The sequence below is a fragment of the Mytilus galloprovincialis genome, chromosome 1 (assembly GCF_965363235.1).
Source record: "Mytilus galloprovincialis chromosome 1, xbMytGall1.hap1.1, whole genome shotgun sequence".
Classification (NCBI taxonomy): Eukaryota; Metazoa; Mollusca; class Bivalvia; order Mytilida; family Mytilidae; genus Mytilus; species Mytilus galloprovincialis.
In genome coordinates this window covers 123,567,262-123,588,955 of record NC_134838.1, presented here as the reverse complement: position 1 = coordinate 123,588,955, position 21,694 = coordinate 123,567,262, and the positions used below count along the sequence as shown (strand labels likewise).

The 21,694-nt window shown below is 32.2% G+C and overlaps 1 protein-coding gene across 5 annotated transcripts in view; it reads left to right on the top strand.

The window, feature by feature from the left end:
• The window catches only part of LOC143056797 (otoferlin-like), a 162,855-nt gene that overhangs the window by 97,228 nt on the left and 43,933 nt on the right, over positions 1-21,694 (top strand). For 3 of the 5 annotated variants that reach the window (XM_076229981.1, XM_076229964.1, XM_076229968.1), the window contains exons 21-32: positions 52-204; positions 668-860; positions 3,887-4,146; positions 4,421-4,582; positions 6,230-6,301; positions 8,827-8,964; positions 9,233-9,394; positions 10,906-11,077; positions 13,533-13,660; positions 14,113-14,247; positions 18,343-18,475; positions 19,155-19,336. In XM_076229981.1, coding sequence (XP_076086096.1) covers positions 52-204; positions 668-860; positions 3,887-4,146; positions 4,421-4,582; positions 6,230-6,301; positions 8,827-8,964; positions 9,233-9,394; positions 10,906-11,077; positions 13,533-13,660; positions 14,113-14,247; positions 18,343-18,475; positions 19,155-19,336 — 1,890 coding nt within the window. The remainder of the gene's footprint in view (positions 1-51; positions 205-667; positions 861-3,886; positions 4,147-4,420; positions 4,583-6,229; positions 6,302-8,826; positions 8,965-9,232; positions 9,395-10,905; positions 11,078-13,532; positions 13,661-14,112; positions 14,248-18,342; positions 18,476-19,154; positions 19,337-21,694) is intronic. The other 2 variants (XM_076229988.1, XM_076229975.1) reach the window with 2 other exon arrangements.

Genomic DNA, 21,694 nt, shown 5'->3' with positions numbered 1-21,694 from the left:
ATTTATTTCAGCCCCAACATGCCCTCCCTGATGTATTTATATTTATTTCAGCCCCAACATGCCCTCCCTGATGTATTTATATGGATGATCAGTGGACACAAAAGATTGGCCTACCAGCGATTACATGCAAAGGATCTTATCTACTCCATTGTTGATGAAGAGAGAGGAAAAGACTGTTCTAAAGTTCAGACATTATTCTTACGGGTATAGCAGTATATAGCTTACACATCACACTTGCTTTCAAAATATATGGACAAACCGTAATCTCCAAAATCAGTTACAGATATACAGACAGTAATGGCTTTATACAAGCTTTCCATATTGAAATGAAATAAAAATGTATATCAAGATTAATTCTTGGTTGTTTAATGTCCAGTGGCAAATATTTCATGCATGTTTTAGACAATGTATTTCAAAAAAGCAGAAACCTGTTAACAAACAAACAAAAACAAAAACCATCTATGCTATAAATTATTTTCTTAATCACAAATATATGATGAATTCATTTCACATCTGCAATCGTCACCAAAATTCCTTCATGGACAAAAGACTATCAGATGATTAAAGACAACTGACATTTTATAAAGTTGTTGTGAGAGAACAAAAAAGAGGAATAAAGAGGGAACTGGTGGCATATGCACTGATTTTAATTTTTATTAATTTTCAGTTACCAGGAAAGAAGGCTACCAGTGTAGCAGGTTGGGTAATACAGGCTAAAGTACAAGTGTACTTATGGTTAGGACTGACTAAACATAAGAAGGACTTTCTTACTGGTCTTCCTGGTGGATATGATCAAAGCTCACTTATGCAAATAGCTAATAAACCTCATGGTGTTCCCCCACCATTTATACACTTCACAGGTAAGATACTAATAAAGCTCATGGTGTTCTACCATTTGTACACTTCACACGTAAGATATTAATAAACCTCATGGTGTTCTCCTACCATTTGTACACTTCACAGGTAAGATATTAATAAACCTCATGGTGTTCCCCCACCATTTATACACTTCACAGGTAAGATACTAATAAAGCTCATGGTGTTCTACCATTTGTACACTTCACACGTAAGATATTAATAAACCTCATGGTGTTCTCCTACCATTTGTACACTTCCCAGGTAAGATATTAATAAACCTCATGGTGTTCCCCCACCATTTATACACTTCACACGTAAGATACTAATAAACGTCATGGTGTTCTCCTACCATTTATACACTTCACAGGTAAGATATTAATAAACCTCATGGTGTTCTCTTACCATTTATACACTTCACAGGTAAGATACTAATAAAGCTCATGGTGTTCTCCTACCATTTATACACTTCACACGTAAGATACTAATAAACCTCATGGTGTTTCCCCACCATTTATACACTTCACAGGTAAGATACTAATAAACCTCATGATGTTCTCCGAACATTTATACACTTCACAAGTAAGATACTAATAAAGGTCATGGTGTTCTCCTACCATTTATACACTTCACAGGTAAGATACTAATAAACCTCATGGTGTTCTCCTACCATTTATACACTTCACAGGTAAGATATTAATAAACCTCATGGTGTTCTCCTACCATTTATACACTTCACAGGTAAGATACTAATAAAGCTCATGGTGTTCTCCTACCATTTATACATTTCACAGGTAAGATATTAATAAACCTCATGGTGTTCTCCTACCATTTATACACTTCACAGGTAAGATACTAATAAAGCTCATGGTGTTCTCCTACCATTTATACACTTCACAGGTAAGATACTAATAAACCTCATGGTGTTCTCCTACCATTTATACACTTCAAAGGTAAGATACTAATAAACCTCATGGTGTTCTCCGAACATTTATACACTTCACAGGTAAGATATTAATAAACCTCATGGTGTTCTCCTACCATTTATACACTTCACAGGTAAGATACTAATAAAGCTCATGGTGTTCTCCTACCATTCATACACTTTACAGGTAAGATAATAATAAACCTCATGGTGTTCTCCTACCATTTATACACTTCACAGGTAAGATATTAATAAACCTCATGGTGTTCTCCTACCATTTATACACTTCACAGGTAAGATACTAATAAAGCTCATGGTGTTCTCCTACCATTCATACACTTTACAGGTAAGATAATAATAAACCTCATGGTGTTCTCCTACCATTTATACACTTCACAGGTAAGATATTAATAAACCTCATGGTGTTCTCCTACCATTTATACACTTCACAGGTAAGATAATAACTAATGACAAGGTTTTCTTTACCTTCTCCAAATAGCTAATAAACCTCATGGTGTTCCCCTGTCATTTATACACTTTACAGGTAAGATACTAATAAACCTCATGGTGTTCTCCTACCATTTATACACTTTACAGGTAAGATACTAATAAAGCTCATGGTGTTCTCCTACCATTTATACACTTCACAGGTAAGATACTAATAAACCTCATGGTGTTCTCCTACCATTTATACACTTTACAGGTAAGATACTAATAAACCTCATGGTGTTCTCCTACCATTTATACACTTCACAGGTAAGATACTAATAAACCTCATGGTGTTCTCCTACCATTCATACACTTTACAGGTAAGATACTAATAAACCTCATGGTGTTCTCCTACCATTTATACACTTTACAGGTAAGATACTAATAAACCTCATGGTGTTCTCCTACCATTTATACACTTCACAGGTAAGATACTAATAAACCTCATGGTGTTCTCCTACCATTTATACACTTTACAGGTAAGATACTAATAAACCTCATGGTGTTCTCCTACCATTTATACACTTTACAGGTAAGATACTAATAAAGCTCATGGTGTTCTCCTACCATTCATACACTTTACAGGTAAGATAATAATAAACCTCATGGTGTTCTCCTACCATTTATACACTTCACAGGTAAGATACTAATAAAGCTCATGGTGTTCTCCTACCATTCATACACTTCACAGGTAAGATAATAACTAATGACAAGGTTTTCTTTACCTTCTCCAAATAGCTAATAAACCTCATGGTGTTCCCCTGTCATTTATACACTTTACAGGTAAGATACTAATAAACGTCATGGTGTTCTCCTACCATTTATACACTTTACAGGTAAGATACTAATAAAGCTCATGGTGTTCTCCTACCATTCATACACTTTACAGGTAAGATAATAATAAACCTAATGGTGTTCTCCTACCATTTATACACTTCACAGGTAAGATACTAATAAAGCTCATGGTGTTCTCCTACCATTTATACACTTCACAGGTAAGATAATAACTAATGACAAGGTTTTCTTTACCTTCTCCAAATAGCTAATAAACCTCATGGTGTTCCCCTGTCATTTATACACTTTACAGGTAAGATACTAATAAACGTCATGGTGTTCTCCTACCATTTATACACTTCACAGGTAAGATATTCATTGAGGTGTTCTTTACCATATTTTAATTTAGTTTTCAAATTAGAATGTTAAACTTTAGTAAAACCACAAAGAAATCAACCAATCAGATATGCATGAAAATTTATCTGACTCTAATTACCTTAAGGTTAAGCTGAACAACTTCCCCCCAAAAACCCATCTACAGCACATTTAAGGTGATATAAAACACCATAGGGATATTTTTTGTTAATTTATTTGCTCACAATTGAACTAAAATAAAATTACAAAATGTGAAAGCAGTTATTACAACAACACTTTAGGGATTACTGCAGTAATTTTAATGAGACTAGGCACCGAAACATGACAATCTCATTTAATTACTGCAGCAATCCCTAAAGTTATTTCACTGTCATGTGTAATAAAATAAATTATATTGTAAGTTATATTCATACATACCAAACAGCATCATTGAAAAATTTGTCAACAAATGTTTACTTTACTTTGTAGAGAGACAAACATTCCAAGTAAGAGCCCACATGTACCAGGCTAGAAGTCTGATAGGGTCTGATGCCTCAGGACTCTCAGATCCATTTGCTAGAGTTGTGTTTAACAACCAGAGTGTAGCTACACAAGTGATTGAGGAAACACTGAGCCCAACCTGGGATGAAATGTTAATCATTAATGAGGTGGAGATGTATGGATTGATGCAGGAAATAGCCAAATTTCCACCAACTATTATTATAGAACTCTTTGATCAAGATAAAGTGGTGAGTTTGTAGGGAAGGTAGAAAAATGTGTGCATTGTACATGTAAAGTTGACAGTGTGTACAGTGTGTACTTCCTTCTTGTCAGTCTTTAACAGTTAAAAAAAACTATAAAGAGAACTCATGCTTTTGATGGTATATCAGTAATGCACATAAGCAAGTTTTCAAATACAACAGGTTCATTATTCATTAATACATTTACAGTTATAACATGCCAGGAAACAATTGTAAGACAGTTTAGTCTGATCTTACTTTATACTTACAATTTGTGTTGTAGGGAAAATCAGAATTTATTGGTCGAGCAGTGGCAAGACCAATTGTAAAGATGAGCTCTGAAAGTTATGACGGACCTAAATTCCCTCCACGCTTAGAATGGTGGGATATCTATAGAGGCCCAGATAAAGCAGGAGAACTTTTAGCAGCTTTTGAAATACTCCAGGTATTTAAGTTTTTCACATATAGAAAAGATTTATACCTACAATAAGTATAGAGTTTTTTTTTCTTTATACTAACAGATTTGGGTTACACACAGATTTCACGGAATGGCATGGATAAATTCATGTTTGTCAAATAAATTGATTTGGATGTGTTTAGAATTTAATTTTTAGTTGAAATCACAGGAAGTGTCTAGATTTCCACTGTGACTGTAGACATCCCAAATTGATGTTGTTCTTGTGCATTAGAAAGTAGTGAATGCTTGAACATTTAAATCTAGAGTGGTTTTTTTTAAACTGTGCTATTAAAAACATATCAGATTATTCAAAAACTCATTTTTATCAATTTAAGGAAGCTGGCTTGACATGTTTTGGATTTTTTGTCAGATTTTCGGAATCCTCTGATTTTATCCATTTGAATGCCTTGAAAAAATTTGCCAGGTGACCCCCATTTTTCTTTTTGAAAATCTTTTACATGTATAATGATAAGCCATCTGTAAAAGTCTTAATAAATTTTAATTACTTTTTAACAGTTTTTGAGAACTTCAACTTGTCAATGATAAAGCTATGAAAAGTCAAGAGAGAATTTTTTCCCGCCAAAATTTCAATGGCTCATATCTCGAAAACAAGCACGGTGACCTATATATTTGTTTTGCTCTTTGGATTCCTTTATCAATTCCCTATCAATATAAACTAGTGTTTTGAAAAGTTAATTACTTTGAAACTGAGAAGCGAACTCCCTTAAGCAATCAAATGGAATTTTAGTTTTGAATAAAAGAAATATTATTGTCACAGTATTTCATTTTACTTATTTATTAATTTTAAAAGTTTTTTTAAAGAAAAGAATGTAATATATGGTTCTACATTTTTCTGTGAATCTTGACAGAAAGTCTTATCATAAATGTGGGTTTGGCTTTAAACAACAAAAATATTCAGATAAATAAAATATAACACAAATCTGAATAAATTTGTTTTCCTGTGCATGATGCACTGTGAATGGTTAAGTTATCAACAATGCATGTAAAATAGTTTGGTTTTCTGCTCACATCCACAGTCATCACTATGTTACTTGGTAAATGTTTTGCATTGATGAGATAATTTAAAATAACAATGAAAATCTTCATATTTATACCTTAAAATTTAAATACATTAGTTATTTAATACCCTAATTGTGCATAGTCAAAAGGCTTTCTCCTTTTCCTTTTCCAATGCCAACACCCTTTCACTGAAGCTATCAGCTAAAATGCTGTACCAGTTAATCATGTAAAGGTGAATTCAAACTTCAATTTGGTAGAATGTTTTAGCGAAAGGAAAAAGCCTTTTGAAAATGAGCAATAAATAAATTTTAATAATTCACTGTTTCTTTGATTTTTTAATAGAATTTAAAAGAAGCCTTTCCATTTTGCATTTTGTTTTAAAATTTCATTACGATGACTATCCTTTGAAAGGCAAATTTTGAATTTATGTAAATTATCAACCAATTTATTTTTTCATTTTTTGGAAATTTTAAATATTTTATTGAAAGTTTGATATCAAAGTAATTTTTTTAATATTGCTATATAAGTATTTATTTCAAAGGAATTTTTTAAACATTGCTATAAGTATTGTGCATTGTTTCTGTCTTTAATGCCTATTATCCTGATGTTGTATAGTTCCCATTTGACGAGAAAGAGTTGACGAGAGCCTGTCATACACCACTCTACGCCAGAAAAGTAGTATCGCTGGTATAATTTCAATGCTTTTTATGTTGTTGATTTTAGAATTTCCTTTCTCAAGTTATTTGTTACTAGTCTATTTGAAATCCTTTATCTATTTCATTGACTTATTATGATGATTTGTTTGTAAGAATGACAAACCATATCTTCAGTCAGGGGACTTACTTAAATGTGTGATTTTCTTAATCACTGATTTAAGTAACATTATTTCCATACAGATTAGAAGTAAGAGTTGTCTTTCTTTAATAATCACCTATTTAAGTAGTACAAATTAATCACTAGAAGAAGTGATTGAATTTAATTATAGCTTTAAATATAGAATACTAATGATCCAGGAATAATTATGTTTCAAAACTTATCAGAACCAACATCTGTGTTGTCTAGGATGCCCAGGTCATTTCAGGTGATGACCTTGTACTGAATCTAGGATAATGACATAAAAATCATTTGTTGAAGTATCATACCTCAATTTCCTTCCCAAAAATCACTTATTTAAGTATCATTATTTTAATAACCCCCACTAATTTCAACACCCCTGAACAGTGAAATTTTTATCACAAACAGTAGAATTTTATTACATAATCTGAAAGATGAAACCTTGAACTTTACAGGAAAAATACTACCACTGCTGGGAAAAATCTGTTAAGAAAGTATGAGTTTATTATGTAAAGCCATTATTATAGCATTTTTATGCCCCACCTACGATAGTAGAGGGGCATTATGTTTTCTGGTCTGTGGCTCCGTTCGTCTGTCCAGGTTAAAGTTTTTGGTCAAGGTAGTTTTTGATGAAGCTGAAGTCCAATCAACTTGAAACTTAGTACACTTGTTGCTTATGAGATGATCTTTCTTATTTTTAAGCCAAATTAGACTTTTGACCCCAATTTCACGGTTCACTGAACATAGAAAATGAAAGTGGGAGTTTCAGGTTAAAGTTTTTGGTCAAGGTAGTTTTTGATGAAGCTGAAGTCCAATCAACTTGAAACTTAGTACACTTGTTGCTTATGATATGATCTTTCTAATTTCAATGCCAAATTAGATAATTACCCAATTTCACGGTCCATGGAACATGGAAAAGCATAGTGCGAGTGGGGCATCCGTGTACTTTGGACACATTCTTGTTTCAACTAAAATAGAATTTGCAGATAAATAGTATCAAAGGAATAAACTTTGCTACTTAAAAGAAGCAAAAAGTTCATTTTTTCCAATTTTATTAACCTATGTGTTTAAAATTTTAGTAAAACTACAAAATCACAATTTGTGACAAAACTTCAATTTTGCTACTCAAATAAGTGATTTAAAAATCACTTATTTCAGTAAGTCCCCTGACTGATCTTATTTGATTATACAAGTTTGACAAAAAAGAAAACTACAGGATCATACAATATGACAAAAAAAGGTTCATGACCTAATGGTTTGGTTTTAATAGGTTTCACTGTAATCATAGTTTAAATAACAATTACCATTTTATTGTCCAGTACTGCAATGAGTGGAACTAGAAAAATTATGTGTTTTTCTTTCTAAACATTAAACTTTGTGTAGGTACCTGAGTGAACAGTGGCTTATCTGCAGAAGTATGAGCTGCTCTTGACAATGTTTTAAATTATTTTTTTTGTTCTTAAGACTTTGTACTTTGAAGCCGTAATGATTTGATTGGTCTCTTTATAATATTGAAATAATTGGAAAATTAATTCTTCTTCACATTGTCTGATATTTAGATTTTTTTTAATGTTGAAAATTTAAATATAGTAAACAAACCTTTGTTTTACAATGTTAGTTAATTGTTTATTTATCAAATAATTTATTTTACTCTACACAAATTTTTTTTGAGGTAATTTGTTTTGCTCGACTATTTTCACTTACTTGTCATTATGATAATTCTTTAAATGTTTTTTTTTATCAAAACCTAAAAAATATTTTCACAGGGGCTCTTATACCTTCTTCTTTGTATGAATGTTTCTACTCCATGAAACCTGTAATCAGTTTAAAATAGTAAAAATCTGAGAACGGTCACCATTTTTGGGGAGAGGGACTTGTGAAAATATAACATATGCATTTTTGTTACCAGGATATTAATTAAGAAATAGAGCATTTTAGATGGAAAAGAATTGCAATGATGTTAATTGGTGTTTTTTTTTTAATTTTTGACTGAATGTCAAACTTAATTTCTCCATTGTGTTTCTTTTTTTTTTGTATGTGTTTTTTCAGGTCACTGTTATGGATAGAAATGCATGCCACAAACATTCGTCTTGAACACTTTATTTCCAAAAGTTAAAAAAAACACTTTATTTATGTTTAACGTTTTGATTCTTAAATTTTCAAAAATATTAGAAAATAAATATTTTTTTGCATAAAGAAATTTTTGAATCATTGAAGGCAAGGATATAATTTGAATATAGCAAAAATAATCATCTTCAGGATTGGAAGATATCTATCAAAGAAAGGTTGTTTCATCACAGAATGTTATACTTATGATATATAATTTACTTATAGATAAAAATATATATAGAATATTTATGAATTGTGTGTGTTTACAGTTATCTGCCTTTGGTGATATGAAAGGTGGTGAAGATTTGCCTCCCTTAGAAATGCCAGAACAAGGAGAGAAAGATCGTGGCCCTGTTATGCCTGTACCTAAAGGCATACGACCAATACTTAGTAAACACAGAATTGAGGTAAAAAAAAAATATGCTATTGTGGATACATAAAAAGTCTTAGAAAAATGTAATTGAAATTATAGAGTTTTTTAGCTATTATTTCGGTTTGATGGTTGATTTAAAAAATACTTGTTCATTATTCTGGCATAAATATTTTTTCAGTCAAACAGTTATTGTGGAATACTTTAAATTTTTCGTACTTCAAAAACAATACAGAAATAATAAAATGTAAGAGCTGTTTTATTATAGACAGAAATATATAAGACTATCCAACATTTGAATTCAGGTTTTATTCTGGGGAGTTCGAGATCTTAAGAGAGTCCAGTTATCAACAGTGGACAGACCAAGAATAGACATTGAATGTGCTGGGTCGATTAAACAGTCATCTGTTATACAGCATACCAAGAAAAACCCAAACTTCAGTGTACTGGTTAAATCATTTGATGTGGTAAGTCTTATTCCTATTTGCAGAGAATCTTTCAGTGTACTGGTTAAATCATTTGATGCAGTAAGTCTGATTTAAATGTGAAGAGAACCAGAAATTTCTTTAAATAAACTTTAGATACTGTGGATTCAATATTATTCGTTGAATATCAATTTTTGTGGTTTTTGTGGGAACAAGTTAACCATGAATTTAAATTAAACTCCATGAGGTGAACCAACACCTGTGTGAATCATTTCGATAGAGTCCCTGAAGTGGATACCTTGGTATGCAACGTTGTCAAATTATGCAAATGAATGCAACATTCATATAATACTCCAAATTGACAACAACACTTCAAATGGTCTGCAATTTTATTTGCTATGGTCTACATGTTTCGTCTGCAAGGCAGCCTTCATCAGGACAATTTTTATACAAAAATTAATCCCTGAAGTACTCAAAGTGGTGCATTGAATTTGACGTCGTCATGGTGAGAGAAACAATGAAAAGTGAAAGAAGCAATACAGAGTTATAAATAGATAAGATAAATATAGAAAATTAAAGTTTGTTTACAATGTAACTTGAGTTCGTTTAACTATTATATGATACATGAAATTGTTCTCAAGGCTTGGTATCTAATTGGACGAACTTCCCATGGTTCCTACCACTTCGCAAGGCTCCTCTTCCAACCTGGCCATTGTTGGAGGTTACTACTTCCTTGCGCATCAGCAACAATAGGAAGATTATGGTCTCCGCTATGGATAATAAAATTGTCAAAAAATGTTCCCTTGTTAATTATTTGGTGACTATAATTTTTGGATCGTCTGCAGTAGTTGGTGTGTTTAATGGCATATGGTTGTGAATTCCTAGTTCATTTATTAAGATCGGCGTCCGTGGTACGCTTCTTTTGCTAACATTTATATCTGCTATCATTTATAGATGTTAAGGTGGTATCGAATATCGTGGTCATCTTGTTCAGTTGTTATTTCGTCGCAATTATGGAAGATTTCTTTGTCCATGTATATGCTGGTGGCCTGTAGATCGGCACATGAAGCAAGGTGGTTCCTTTTGGATGCAGGGGTTCACGAATAAATAATATTAAATTAAACTCCATGAGGTGAACCAACGCCTGTGTGAATAATTTCGATAGAGTTCCTGAAGTGGATACCTTGGTATGCAGGGTTGTCAAATTATGCAAATGAATGCAACATTCAAATAAATTTAAATGTTCAATGAAGTACAAAATTACTATAAGGTTGTATGCAGACTTTGGCAAAACCATGCAATCACATATCCACAAATAGGCAAGTTTTCTGCAATCCACGAAAATTGGTATTCAAGAAAATAAATGAATCCACAGTAAGCTACCATAGAATATCTACAAGAAAAAAAATTTGTAGAATAAGAAAAGGAAAATAAATTTAAGCTATTCCAGCATTGTTAAAAGGTCTTGCATCTTTTCTGATAATGTTTTTTGAGTAAACAAAAATGAGAGTGAAGCTTTTATTTTGTACTTAATTTTATAAATTTTGTTTCAGGAATTGCCAGAAAATGAAAATTACTGTCCCCCAATTACAATAAGATGTATAGACTGCCGTAACTTTGGCCGATATGTGTTGGTTGGTACACATGTAATTAACTCTATACACAAGTTCATGTACATTCCTACAACAAAGAAAGCAAAGGCAGCTCTACAGAAGTTATTCCCTGGTGAGTAGAGATAGGTGAAGGAGTCAAAAGTTATTCCCTGGTGAGTAAAGATAGGTGAAGGAGTCAGAAGTTATTCCCTGGTGAGTAGAGATAGGTGAAGGAGTCAAAAGTTATTCCCTGCTGAGTACAGATAGGTGAAGGAGTCAAACGTTATTCCCTGGTGAGTAAAGATAGGTGAAGGGGTCAGAAGTTATTCCCTGGTGAGTAGAGATAGGTGAAGGGGTCAGAAGTTATTCCCGGGTGAGTAGAGATAGGTGAAGGAGTCAAAAGTTATTCCCTGGTGAGTAAAGATAGGTGAAGGAGTCAGAAGTTATTCCCTGGTGAGTAGAGATAGGTGAAGGAGTCAAAAGTTATTCTCTGGTGAGTAGAGATAGGTGAATGAGTCAAAAGTTATTCCCTGGTGAGTAGAGATAGGTGAAGGAGTCAAAAGTTATTCCCTGGTGAGTAGAGATAGGTGAAGGAGTCAAAAGTTATTCCCTGGTGAGTAGAGATAGGTGAAGGAGTTAAAAGTTATTCCCTGGTGAGTAGAGATAGGTGAAGGTGTCATATATAGAGGGTTTATATTGTCAAGATTATGTCAGCCATATATATATGACATTATTAGGGCCCCGCCGACGGCGGGTCGCCCTATAGTGATCAGTCTGTCCGTCCGTCCGTCCGTCCGTCCGTCCGTCTGTCCGTCCGTCCGTCCGTCCGTAACACTTTCGTGTCCGCTCCATATCTAGAGAACCGTTATGATTTCATACTTAATACTTAACATGATTATTAACCAACACCAGAGGGTGTGTCATGTTGTATGTACAACTTCCTAGGTCAAAGGTCAAGGTCAAAAACTTTGGTTTCAGTTGACAACCCCATGTCCTGTGGTGAAGATCGTGTCCGCTCCATATCTAGATAACCATTATGATTTCAAAGTTTATACTTGACATCCATTTTAACAACCACCAGAGGGTGTGTCATGATGTATGTACAACTTCCTAGGTCAAAGGTCAAGGTCAAAAACTTTGGTTTCGAGTTGACAATCCTGTGTCCTGTGGTGAAGATCGTGTCTGCTCCATATCTAGATAACCATTATGATTTCAAAGTTTATACTTGACATCCATTTTAACAACCACCAGAGGGTGTGTCATGATGTATGTACAACTTCCTAGGTCAAAGGTCAAGGTCAAAAACTTTGGTTTCGAGTTGACAATCCTGTGTCCTGTGGTGAAGATCGTGTCCGCTCCATATCTAGATAATCGTTATGATTTCAAAGTATATACTTGTCATACATTTTAACCACCACCAGAGGGCGTGTCATGATGTATGTACAACTTCCTAGGTCAAAGGTCAACGTCAAAAAAACTTTGGTTTCAGTTGACAACCCTGTGTCCTGTGGTGAAGATTGTGTCCGCTCTATATCTTGAAAACCGTTATGATTTCAAATATTATACTTGACATCTATTTTAACCAACACCAGAGGGTGTGTCATGATATATGTACCACTTCCTAGGTCAAAGGTCTGTCTGTCTGTTGGTCTGTCCATCGCTAACAAATTTGATCCACATTATATTTTGAGAGGACAGCTGTTATTATTTCATACTTTATACCTGACAAACATTTTCAACTTAACATATATATTAACCAACACAAGAGAATGTGTCATAATGTATGCATCCTAGGTCTAAGATCAGTCTGTCGGTCTGTCCATCTGTTCGTTGTTCTTAACAAATTGTGTCCGCTCTACCTCTCGAGAACCATTAATATTTCATACTTTATACTTGGTGGGTCATAATATATTGAAGGCATAATTCTAAAAATATGTGACAAATATCAATTGGGCAGCACCTTTAAACATATTGTTCAAACATCAATCCATATATCCAGAAGTCACCTTAAAGTAGTAATCAATGAGTTCACATCATGCAGTCATATCACTATTATACTATGAAAGTAAGATGAGAATATTTATCAGTTTTAACTTAAAATCTTAGATCAAAATCACACATGAGACTATGTAATAACTTCAAATAATGCTTCATATCAGATTATCCATACAACTTATTTACCCCACGTTATTGACAGCGGGGCCCACAGAGATGGCTCCCATCTCAATGATATCTAGTTCTGTTAGTTAGTGACTGACTTAAGTTAACATGTCACTGGCTTCATTGGATCTCTGGTGAATATTTGTCACATCCACAATCATTCCAATCTCCTTATCTTTATATGAGTATTTTTGTTTCCTTTTGAATATCAGTTGAAAGATCGATCTTGCTTCTGTAAATGTAAATACAAAGATAAGATTGATTCAATTTTTCAATGTGTGAATGGCGTCTTAATCTTCAATATAACAGTTTTTTAACATACAATTCTGTTATCATGTTAGGAGACTGATTTCAGTTTGTCCACTCTTGTTTCTATTTGATAAACAAAAATTATGTTGGTTAAAATTTACTCTTTGGTTTATTTACAGGAAAAGACCCTGATGCTCCAAAAGTTATTGGGCCTCAAGTTTCAGTAAAGGTTGATGATGTAGCCATCACTATGCCAGATGAAAGATTACCTCTCATCAACAAAAACAGACCACTTGCAATTGATGTGGTAAACAAATTCTTCAGCGTTAATTTTCTTTTTTAACTGTAACATGTATCATGAGTATTGTATTTACCAAAAATAAAATCAAGACAAAATTGTTTGTCAATTTTATGTTAACTCAAAATGTTAACATCAATAATTACAGAAATGAAATGCATTGACAGAGACAGATTTAGGGGGAGTATGGTGTGGCACAGGGGGCCCAGGCCCCCCTTTCCTGTGAAAAATTTGGTTGATTATATAGGGAATCATTGAAGCATGACCAGAGCGGGCCCCTCTTAGGCAGTCAGTGGGCTCCACTTCTGGATCCACCACTGCTGCAATTTTTAAAGTTTACAATTCTCTTTTGACACTGCATGTTACTCATGTTTGGGGATTCAGCACATTCAATTCTATTGGATAATCTTGCTCTCTGATAGTTGTTATAAAATGAATTCTAAATTCATTTATCACCTCAGGCAGACCAGAAGAAACAAAAAACAGCAGAAAATAAACGAAAGAAGAAATCATTGCCTGAAGATGAGGATGACCTTGACGTTGATAATTTAGATTGGTGGAGTAAATACTTTGCCTCTGTCGATACATTGATACAGGTATTTTTTTATTATTTAGCATATACTGATAATGACCTTTACCATGTGATTTTGACCTTTAATATAAAAGAATACAAATTGAAATTAAAAAGATGATTATTCAGCATAAAAAAATTGTCAGAAGGAAATATTATTTAATGTTATTGTGATGATACAGAAATATAATAGATCTAGATAGAAAAACATTATTTAATTTATAGTCACATTACACCGTATTGCCCCTGTTAGCACAGTATAGTTATCTCCCCTGGCTGTAGTTTGCTATGTGTAGTATTATTACTATCTCCAAACCTTTGGATGGCTATTGTTCAATATGCATAACGTTCTAGATATTCAAAATATTTTCGAATAAAGTATTTCCTTTTTAATTTAAATGAAAATAGTTTGTAAAAGAAAATGTCCCCTATGTCTTATCAGGGGAATAGTATAAAAAAAAAAGACTAAAATGCGAAAGTCACTGAAATTCTGCATCACGTCTGTTTGCATATTTTGTCAAATTATGTGAACAGAAGTAAGGTCTCAGATCTTTGAAAACATTTTCTTAATTTGTATCCTTGATTCAGTGTTGTATTCATACATTAAGTTTCCTTCATTCATGGTTTGGAGATGAGTATTGTCAGGTCCCTATTTCCTGTTTAATGAACAGGGAACCAGGTGATCTTTGTTTACAGACAGCTTTAGTGTGTTCTGTTGCTGACCCCCAATCACATATACAATCATTGAGTATAATCATTAACATAACAGCATGTCAGGATACATTGTAGCTAGAGCTTTGTTACCTCCCTTTATGTTAATTCACAGGATCCCAATTTGACACCTGATGAGGTAAATTATCATTGCACCATGGTATCTCACATTCTTTCTCTTATCATTGAGTCCAGTTACTCTAAAGTAATCAACAGGTACTTAACCCCAATGGACCAAAAGGCCACTGTGGGCTATTGCCTTCACCAAGCATCTTGCATATGTCACTTCATTCATTCTTTCGCTTTCAAAAAATGATAGCCTCCTCTGTAACCGCTTGAGCAATTGTTATCAAGATTTATGACAATTATTCATAAATTTAATATACAAGTCTGATGTTCCCTCAAATAAGTGAGTATGGCGGTATAGTGTCACCTTAACAAACAACGTGAAAGAGTAAATCAACCAAAATTTTGAATTGAAAGATTCTGAAAAATTGTGTTAAGAGATTAATTGCTATTAAATTTTGGGATATGATAACGATCAATCTTTTTTACAAATTTTTGAATTTTTTGAATTACTAAGGCTTTTCTACCTCAGACATAGATCACCTTACCTGTATTTGGCAAAACTTTTAGGAATTTTGGTTCTCAACGCTCTTTAACTTCGTACTTTATTTGGCCTTTTTAACTTTTTTAGATTCATACGTCACTGATGAGTCTTTTGTAGACAAAACGCACGTCTGGCGTATATACTAAATTTAGTCCTGGTATCTATGATGAGTTTATTTTAAGAATAATATTTGATACCTCCAAACTGCCATTGAACATGATTTAAAACAAAGAAGACATTCAAACAAATTTTACCAAAAAATCACTGAAAACAGAAAGATCTTAACAAAGGATAGTGGTATGATACCTTGAATATATTTCATTTTCTTAGTTTTTGTGGATTGCAGAAAGATCGTATTTTTGTTGATAATTTGTTTTTCTCTCTCCAAAGTTTGAATTAACACCCTTGTACTTTCGTTGAACACTTATTTTGATGCTTTACGTTAAAAATTGACGTCTCAAATAAAAATGAATAAAAAGAATCTACTGTAAGGTAAGTCATCCTCTTTATGAAACAAAATTGATGAATAAAAGAATGCCTACTTCCTATTCTTGAAAATTTGACAAAAAAAATTAATTGAAATTTTTTATTAGCACACCTCCCTATTTAGATTTTTATGGCACTCTGATTTTATAAACATTTTTGTTATATCCAAAATGAAGATGCATATGCATGGTGTTTTGTTTTGTTTTACACTGTGTTTAATAAAATGTCATTAGAACTGGACTCATTGAGGACTAATGGATCAGTCATTTTTTACAGCCTGAGGCTTTTCATGTACACAATTTTATTTTCCTAGCATTGTTTATGTTGTAAATCTGTGTCTGTGTACAAATCCTTATTTGCATGAGAAAGTTGCATCCATTGTATGTACCATTTATTTGGACCTGCTTTCTTCCAATTGTTAATTTGAAAGTTCTCTCAAAACTTAAATCCTCAAATCTTTTAACCTTTACAAAATACAAATTTTCATTTAAGTCTTTCTTATTTTTTTATGTGCTTATGACATTTAATCCTTAAATTTTCTTAAATATACATTAGAATATTGCAAAAATATGGTACATTTGTACCATTGATTCAATTATTCAGGTTATATGATATTAAACAAAATATTGCTTTGATTCACTATATATTTTAGTGTAAACTTAGTTTTAACCTTAAAACTATAGTATAAAAAATGATTTGAAACTTCAGATTTTCAGAACCAGTATATTATTTTTTTACTTGTGTGTCCTTGTCACCCTCAAATCTATCTTGAAATATATTTTCTTTTCATTTTGCTTCAATATGACTGCAGTCTGGTTTATGTGGATGATCCCTTTCTAATATCCCATTTTTTAACTTTCTATTTAAATAGCATGTAATGTTTTATTTCAAGTAAAGGAGTATCTAGAAAAAATTAACATATAATATTATGATAAATCTAACAGTTGCAGGAGTTATTGGCCTTTTAAAATGATTTCATTAATATGTTTTGCAGTTTCCATTTATCTTAAAAACTGTGGTAGATAGACAGAAACTTAAAAAATGAAAAATAATCAGAGACAAGACAAGATCTGCAAATAGGTTGGGATAGATCAAATTACCTGTTCTCATAGGAGTTATTTGCCTATAAATGACGATGTTTACCCTTTTTGTGTTTGGTTCAAAACTATAGCAGATAGAAGGAACAATTATCAGCAAACAAGATCCAAGAAAAAGAGTGTTTTGTTATGAACTAAAGTATATGCTAGCTTACAATGTTCAAGTTTTTCCATTGTTGAAGATGCACTTGGACCTATACGAGAAACACATGCTCTCTGAGATAAAAAATATTCATTAAGAGCATCTACCTTCCAGTTTCTCTAGCTTGACTTAAAATTATATTTTAATTCAAAAATTCATTGGGTCATGGAAGTAATATAATATACTTCCATGATTTGAAGTAACAGGTTTGTTGATCACTGACTAGTAGAGTTTAACAGATATTCTGCTAAGATCATTCACAATTAATATTGTCAACATTTAAATCAAATAACCAATTATTTTACTTATTGCTTATCTTACAAAATTTGCATTAATACTTTTTTATTATGTGTGAGCTACATATATTCCAAATAATAGAATAGCTTACTTTGAGCATCCACTGCACATGCTTTACAGTAGATATATTTTTAGATAAAAAGTTAATTAAACGTTTAGATTTTGACTTTTGCTGTTTTATTATACCTTTGCTAAATAGAGAAAATCGTGACAAATGATCTGTTATGTATTTTATAACATTTTGAAAAAAAAATGTTTGAATAGCATTTATGCTAAAAATATTGTCACTTGACCTATATATTATTATTCACTTAGTTGAGTACTCAAGTAAGTCACCATGACCTACATTTCATGTTCCTATGATTCTTATTTGTCTAATGCTATATGACCTGCAGCCATGTAACTTGGTATTTATTTGTAAGAGACAATTTTATATGAAAGCTTCATCAAGTGTGCCCATAATCAACAATTTTTCCTTTGTTAAATATATTGAAACTGTGAAACCTATGATAAAGAATAAAAAATGATTTTAATAACAGGAAGTGAATAAGGCGATATTATACCTTGACAAGTGGGAATGTATGTAGCTAGGCTTTGGGAAGACAAAAGTATTATAAATTAATTAATTTGAACTGGGAGATATGTATACTATGATTGGTTTCAGCAAGCTTTAAAGGACAAATTCCTCAAATTTAATACACTACAGTGTCTGAAATTTCAGACAAAGATCTCTATTTTTATACAAGAAATAAATTTAAGATATACATGTAATTGCAGGAACATGATAAAAACAAAAGGAATGATATCATTGACCCAGTTGACCTTGACAATCAGACAGACATTCCAATAAACAATAATCAGGGAACAACTCCATATGGCTCTATACCTAATGGTGACAGTAAAAATGAAGGTGGGTATTCATCTGAGGTCAAGGATAAGTAAATAGGGAGCAACTCTGTATGTCTCTATGCCTAATGATGACAGTAAAAATGAAGGTGGGTATCCATTTGAGGTCAAGATTAAGTAAACAGGGAGCAACTCTATATGGCTTTATACCTAATGGTGACAGTAAAAACAAAGGTTTGTATCCATCTCTTGGTCATGAAAAAGAGATCAGGAGACAACTTCATATGACATGATACATTATGGAGGCAGTAAAAACAAAGGTATGTATCCATCTTAAAGGTCAAGGTTAAGTAAATAGGTAACAACTCCACATGGCTCATTACCTAATGGTGACAGTAAAGATGAAGGTTGGTATCCATCAAAGGTCAAGGTTAAGTAAATAGGGACAACTCCATATGGCTCTATACCTACTGGTTGCAATAAAGATGAAAGTCTGAATCAGTAAAAAATAATTCACATAACCTTCATTCAGAGCTGAACAGGGCTGAATTTTACTGTTCATGTGTATGTCACATAGTCTTATAATAAAAATCAAGTGAGTTTTTAATGAACTGATTTCATTATTAATTTCAATATATTTGTCCAAAAATATACAAATTTAAGAGCCCTAGATATTAAAAAAATTGAAATTGTAAATTTACTTCTACTCTTAATCTGAAAGGGTCTATTCATGATCTTTTTAGATGATCCAGATTATAACCCAAAAGAAGCAAAGAAGATGGAAGCCACCTTAAAAAAGATGGAGAAGCAAGATGAGAAAAGAACATTAAAAGGCACAGCAAAGGCAGTCACTCTTGCCTCAAAAATGTCTCCTAAAGCTCAACGCAAGAAAGATAAAGCCAAAAACACAACATCTCAGTTGAAGGTATTTTTCAGGTCCTTTACGTACTTGAGATTTTGCTAATTTTACTTAAAAATTTTCCTTTACCTAATGACTAGAACAAAACTATCTGGGCCAGAATGTTAGTGTGCCTTGTCATTTCTAGAACAAAACAATCTGGGCCAGAATGTTAGTGTGCCTTGTCATTTCTAGAACAAAACTATCTGTGCCAGAATGTTAGTGTGCATTGTCATTTCAACTGATAAGAGTTTCTTTGAGTGTTGATGTTGTAAATTTATATAGATGTTGTTAATTTTTACCACAATGATAAGTCTTTTATGAAGAAAATAGGTTTTTACCTAACCATTGGTGACAATGAATTATCTGACCAGATTACAAAGTTTGACTTGTGGACACTGATATACTTGTCATATTTTGATGTTATTTGTATGACTGTTGTGTCAAGCCTTATAGTGTATGCACTTAGATTTCAATGGTACGAGGAACCATGAGTTTAGATTTTAAACGAATTACAAATTTCCTTAAGAAATATATATAGCCATTGCCAAAACCACGAAATTAAATATCCAACAAAATGCAAGTTTTTCTCAATCAATGAAAATTGGTACCAATGAAAATAAATGAATCCACAGTATTTGTTATCAATTGCCATTTTTGGTCAAATCAAATGTAAATATCAACAGCCATACTCAAAATGATATTTATTTCATTAACATCAACACACCCGTATACACTTTATCGCAAAAATATATTTGTATAAGGTTTTTTGTTAAAGCTAAATATAAATAAGAAGACATAAATTCCTGAAACTATGGAAATTTGAAGGTCTAGATTTAAGCATGCATGTAAGAAAACCTAGTAATACTGAGATCTGACAGACCTATGACTTGTGATCATCTGGATAATGTTATTTTATAGATACATGTAAATTGATTTTTGACAAAATCCATCAAATCATGCCGTACTCTTTTATTTTGTATTCTATATGTTGTCATTTTTGTCGAGCCTTTGACTTAAGACGATTAAGCAAGACATAGCGATCCTACATTCCGTCAGCGTCGTTCGCGTCTTCGTCATCATCGGCGGTGGTGTCCACAAATATTCACTCTGTGGTTTAAGTTTTTGAAATTTTAATAACTTTCTTAAACTATGCTGGATTTCCACCAAACTTGAACAGAACCTTGTTTATGATCATAAGATAGTATCCAGAAATAAAAAATCTAATTTTTACCGTATTTAACTTATAAATGGACTTACTTTTTCTGCCTGGAAACAAAATTTTCCCTCTTTGGTTAAACTTTTTAAAATTTTACAGTGACTTGACTGTAAGTGTTGCTATCCACCAATTGCAATTCATTCAAAATTTTGACCAAATTGCAATTTGTTTTATTAAACCAAATTGTTCAACTGGTCAGAAATTTGAACCAACTGCTGTAGAAAACCACAGTCAAGTCGTGAAAGTGCAAGGTGATAAAATAAAACATACTTACAATCCTATAAGACTTTAACTCCACTTTATTGATGGTATTACTAAATCAGTCTATCAATCTGTATAGTTATATTATAGCCATTACCATACTAAAGGTGAACTGTTTTATTTTTAATTGCTATAAAAATGTACAAACTAAGCTTTTATATAGTTTTTCTTTCGAAAAGTATTCTATATTCATAAGAATCACACATTATGTGACTAAAAACATTTCATATTCAGTAAAATATTTGTGAAATTGCAATATGTTTGTAGGAAGGGGAGATAATCTTTTTTGGTTTCAAAAAATCTTTATTCAAAAGAATAGTATTTTAGGTTATCTCCCCAAGGAAACTTATCAATAGCATATTGTTATTTCACATGTATTTTACTGAATATATGATGTATTATTTTAAATGATATATGATTCTTATAAATATAAAATCCTTTTCGAAAGAAAAGCTATATAAAAGCTTAGTTTGGACATTTTTATAGCAATTCAAAATAAAACATTTTACCTTTAGTATGGTAATGGCTATAATATAACTATACAGATTGATAGACAAATTTAGTAATAACATCATTAAAGTGGAGTTAAAGTCTTATAGGATTGTAGGTATATTTTATTTTATCACCTTGCACTTTCAAATTTTGACTGAACAATTTGTTCAATATTCTGACCAGTTGAACAATTTGATTTTAAAAAACAAATTACAATTTGGTCAAAATTTTGAATAAGTTGCAATTGGTGGATAGCAACACTAACAGTCAAGTCACTGTAATAACTTTCTTAAACTATCCTAAATTTTTACCAAACTTGGACGGAAGCTTCTTGCAATCAAAAGATAGTATTGAGAGGAATATTTTTATTGATATTTTTTACTTAATTTTGTTTAGCCTGCCATAAAGAGCAA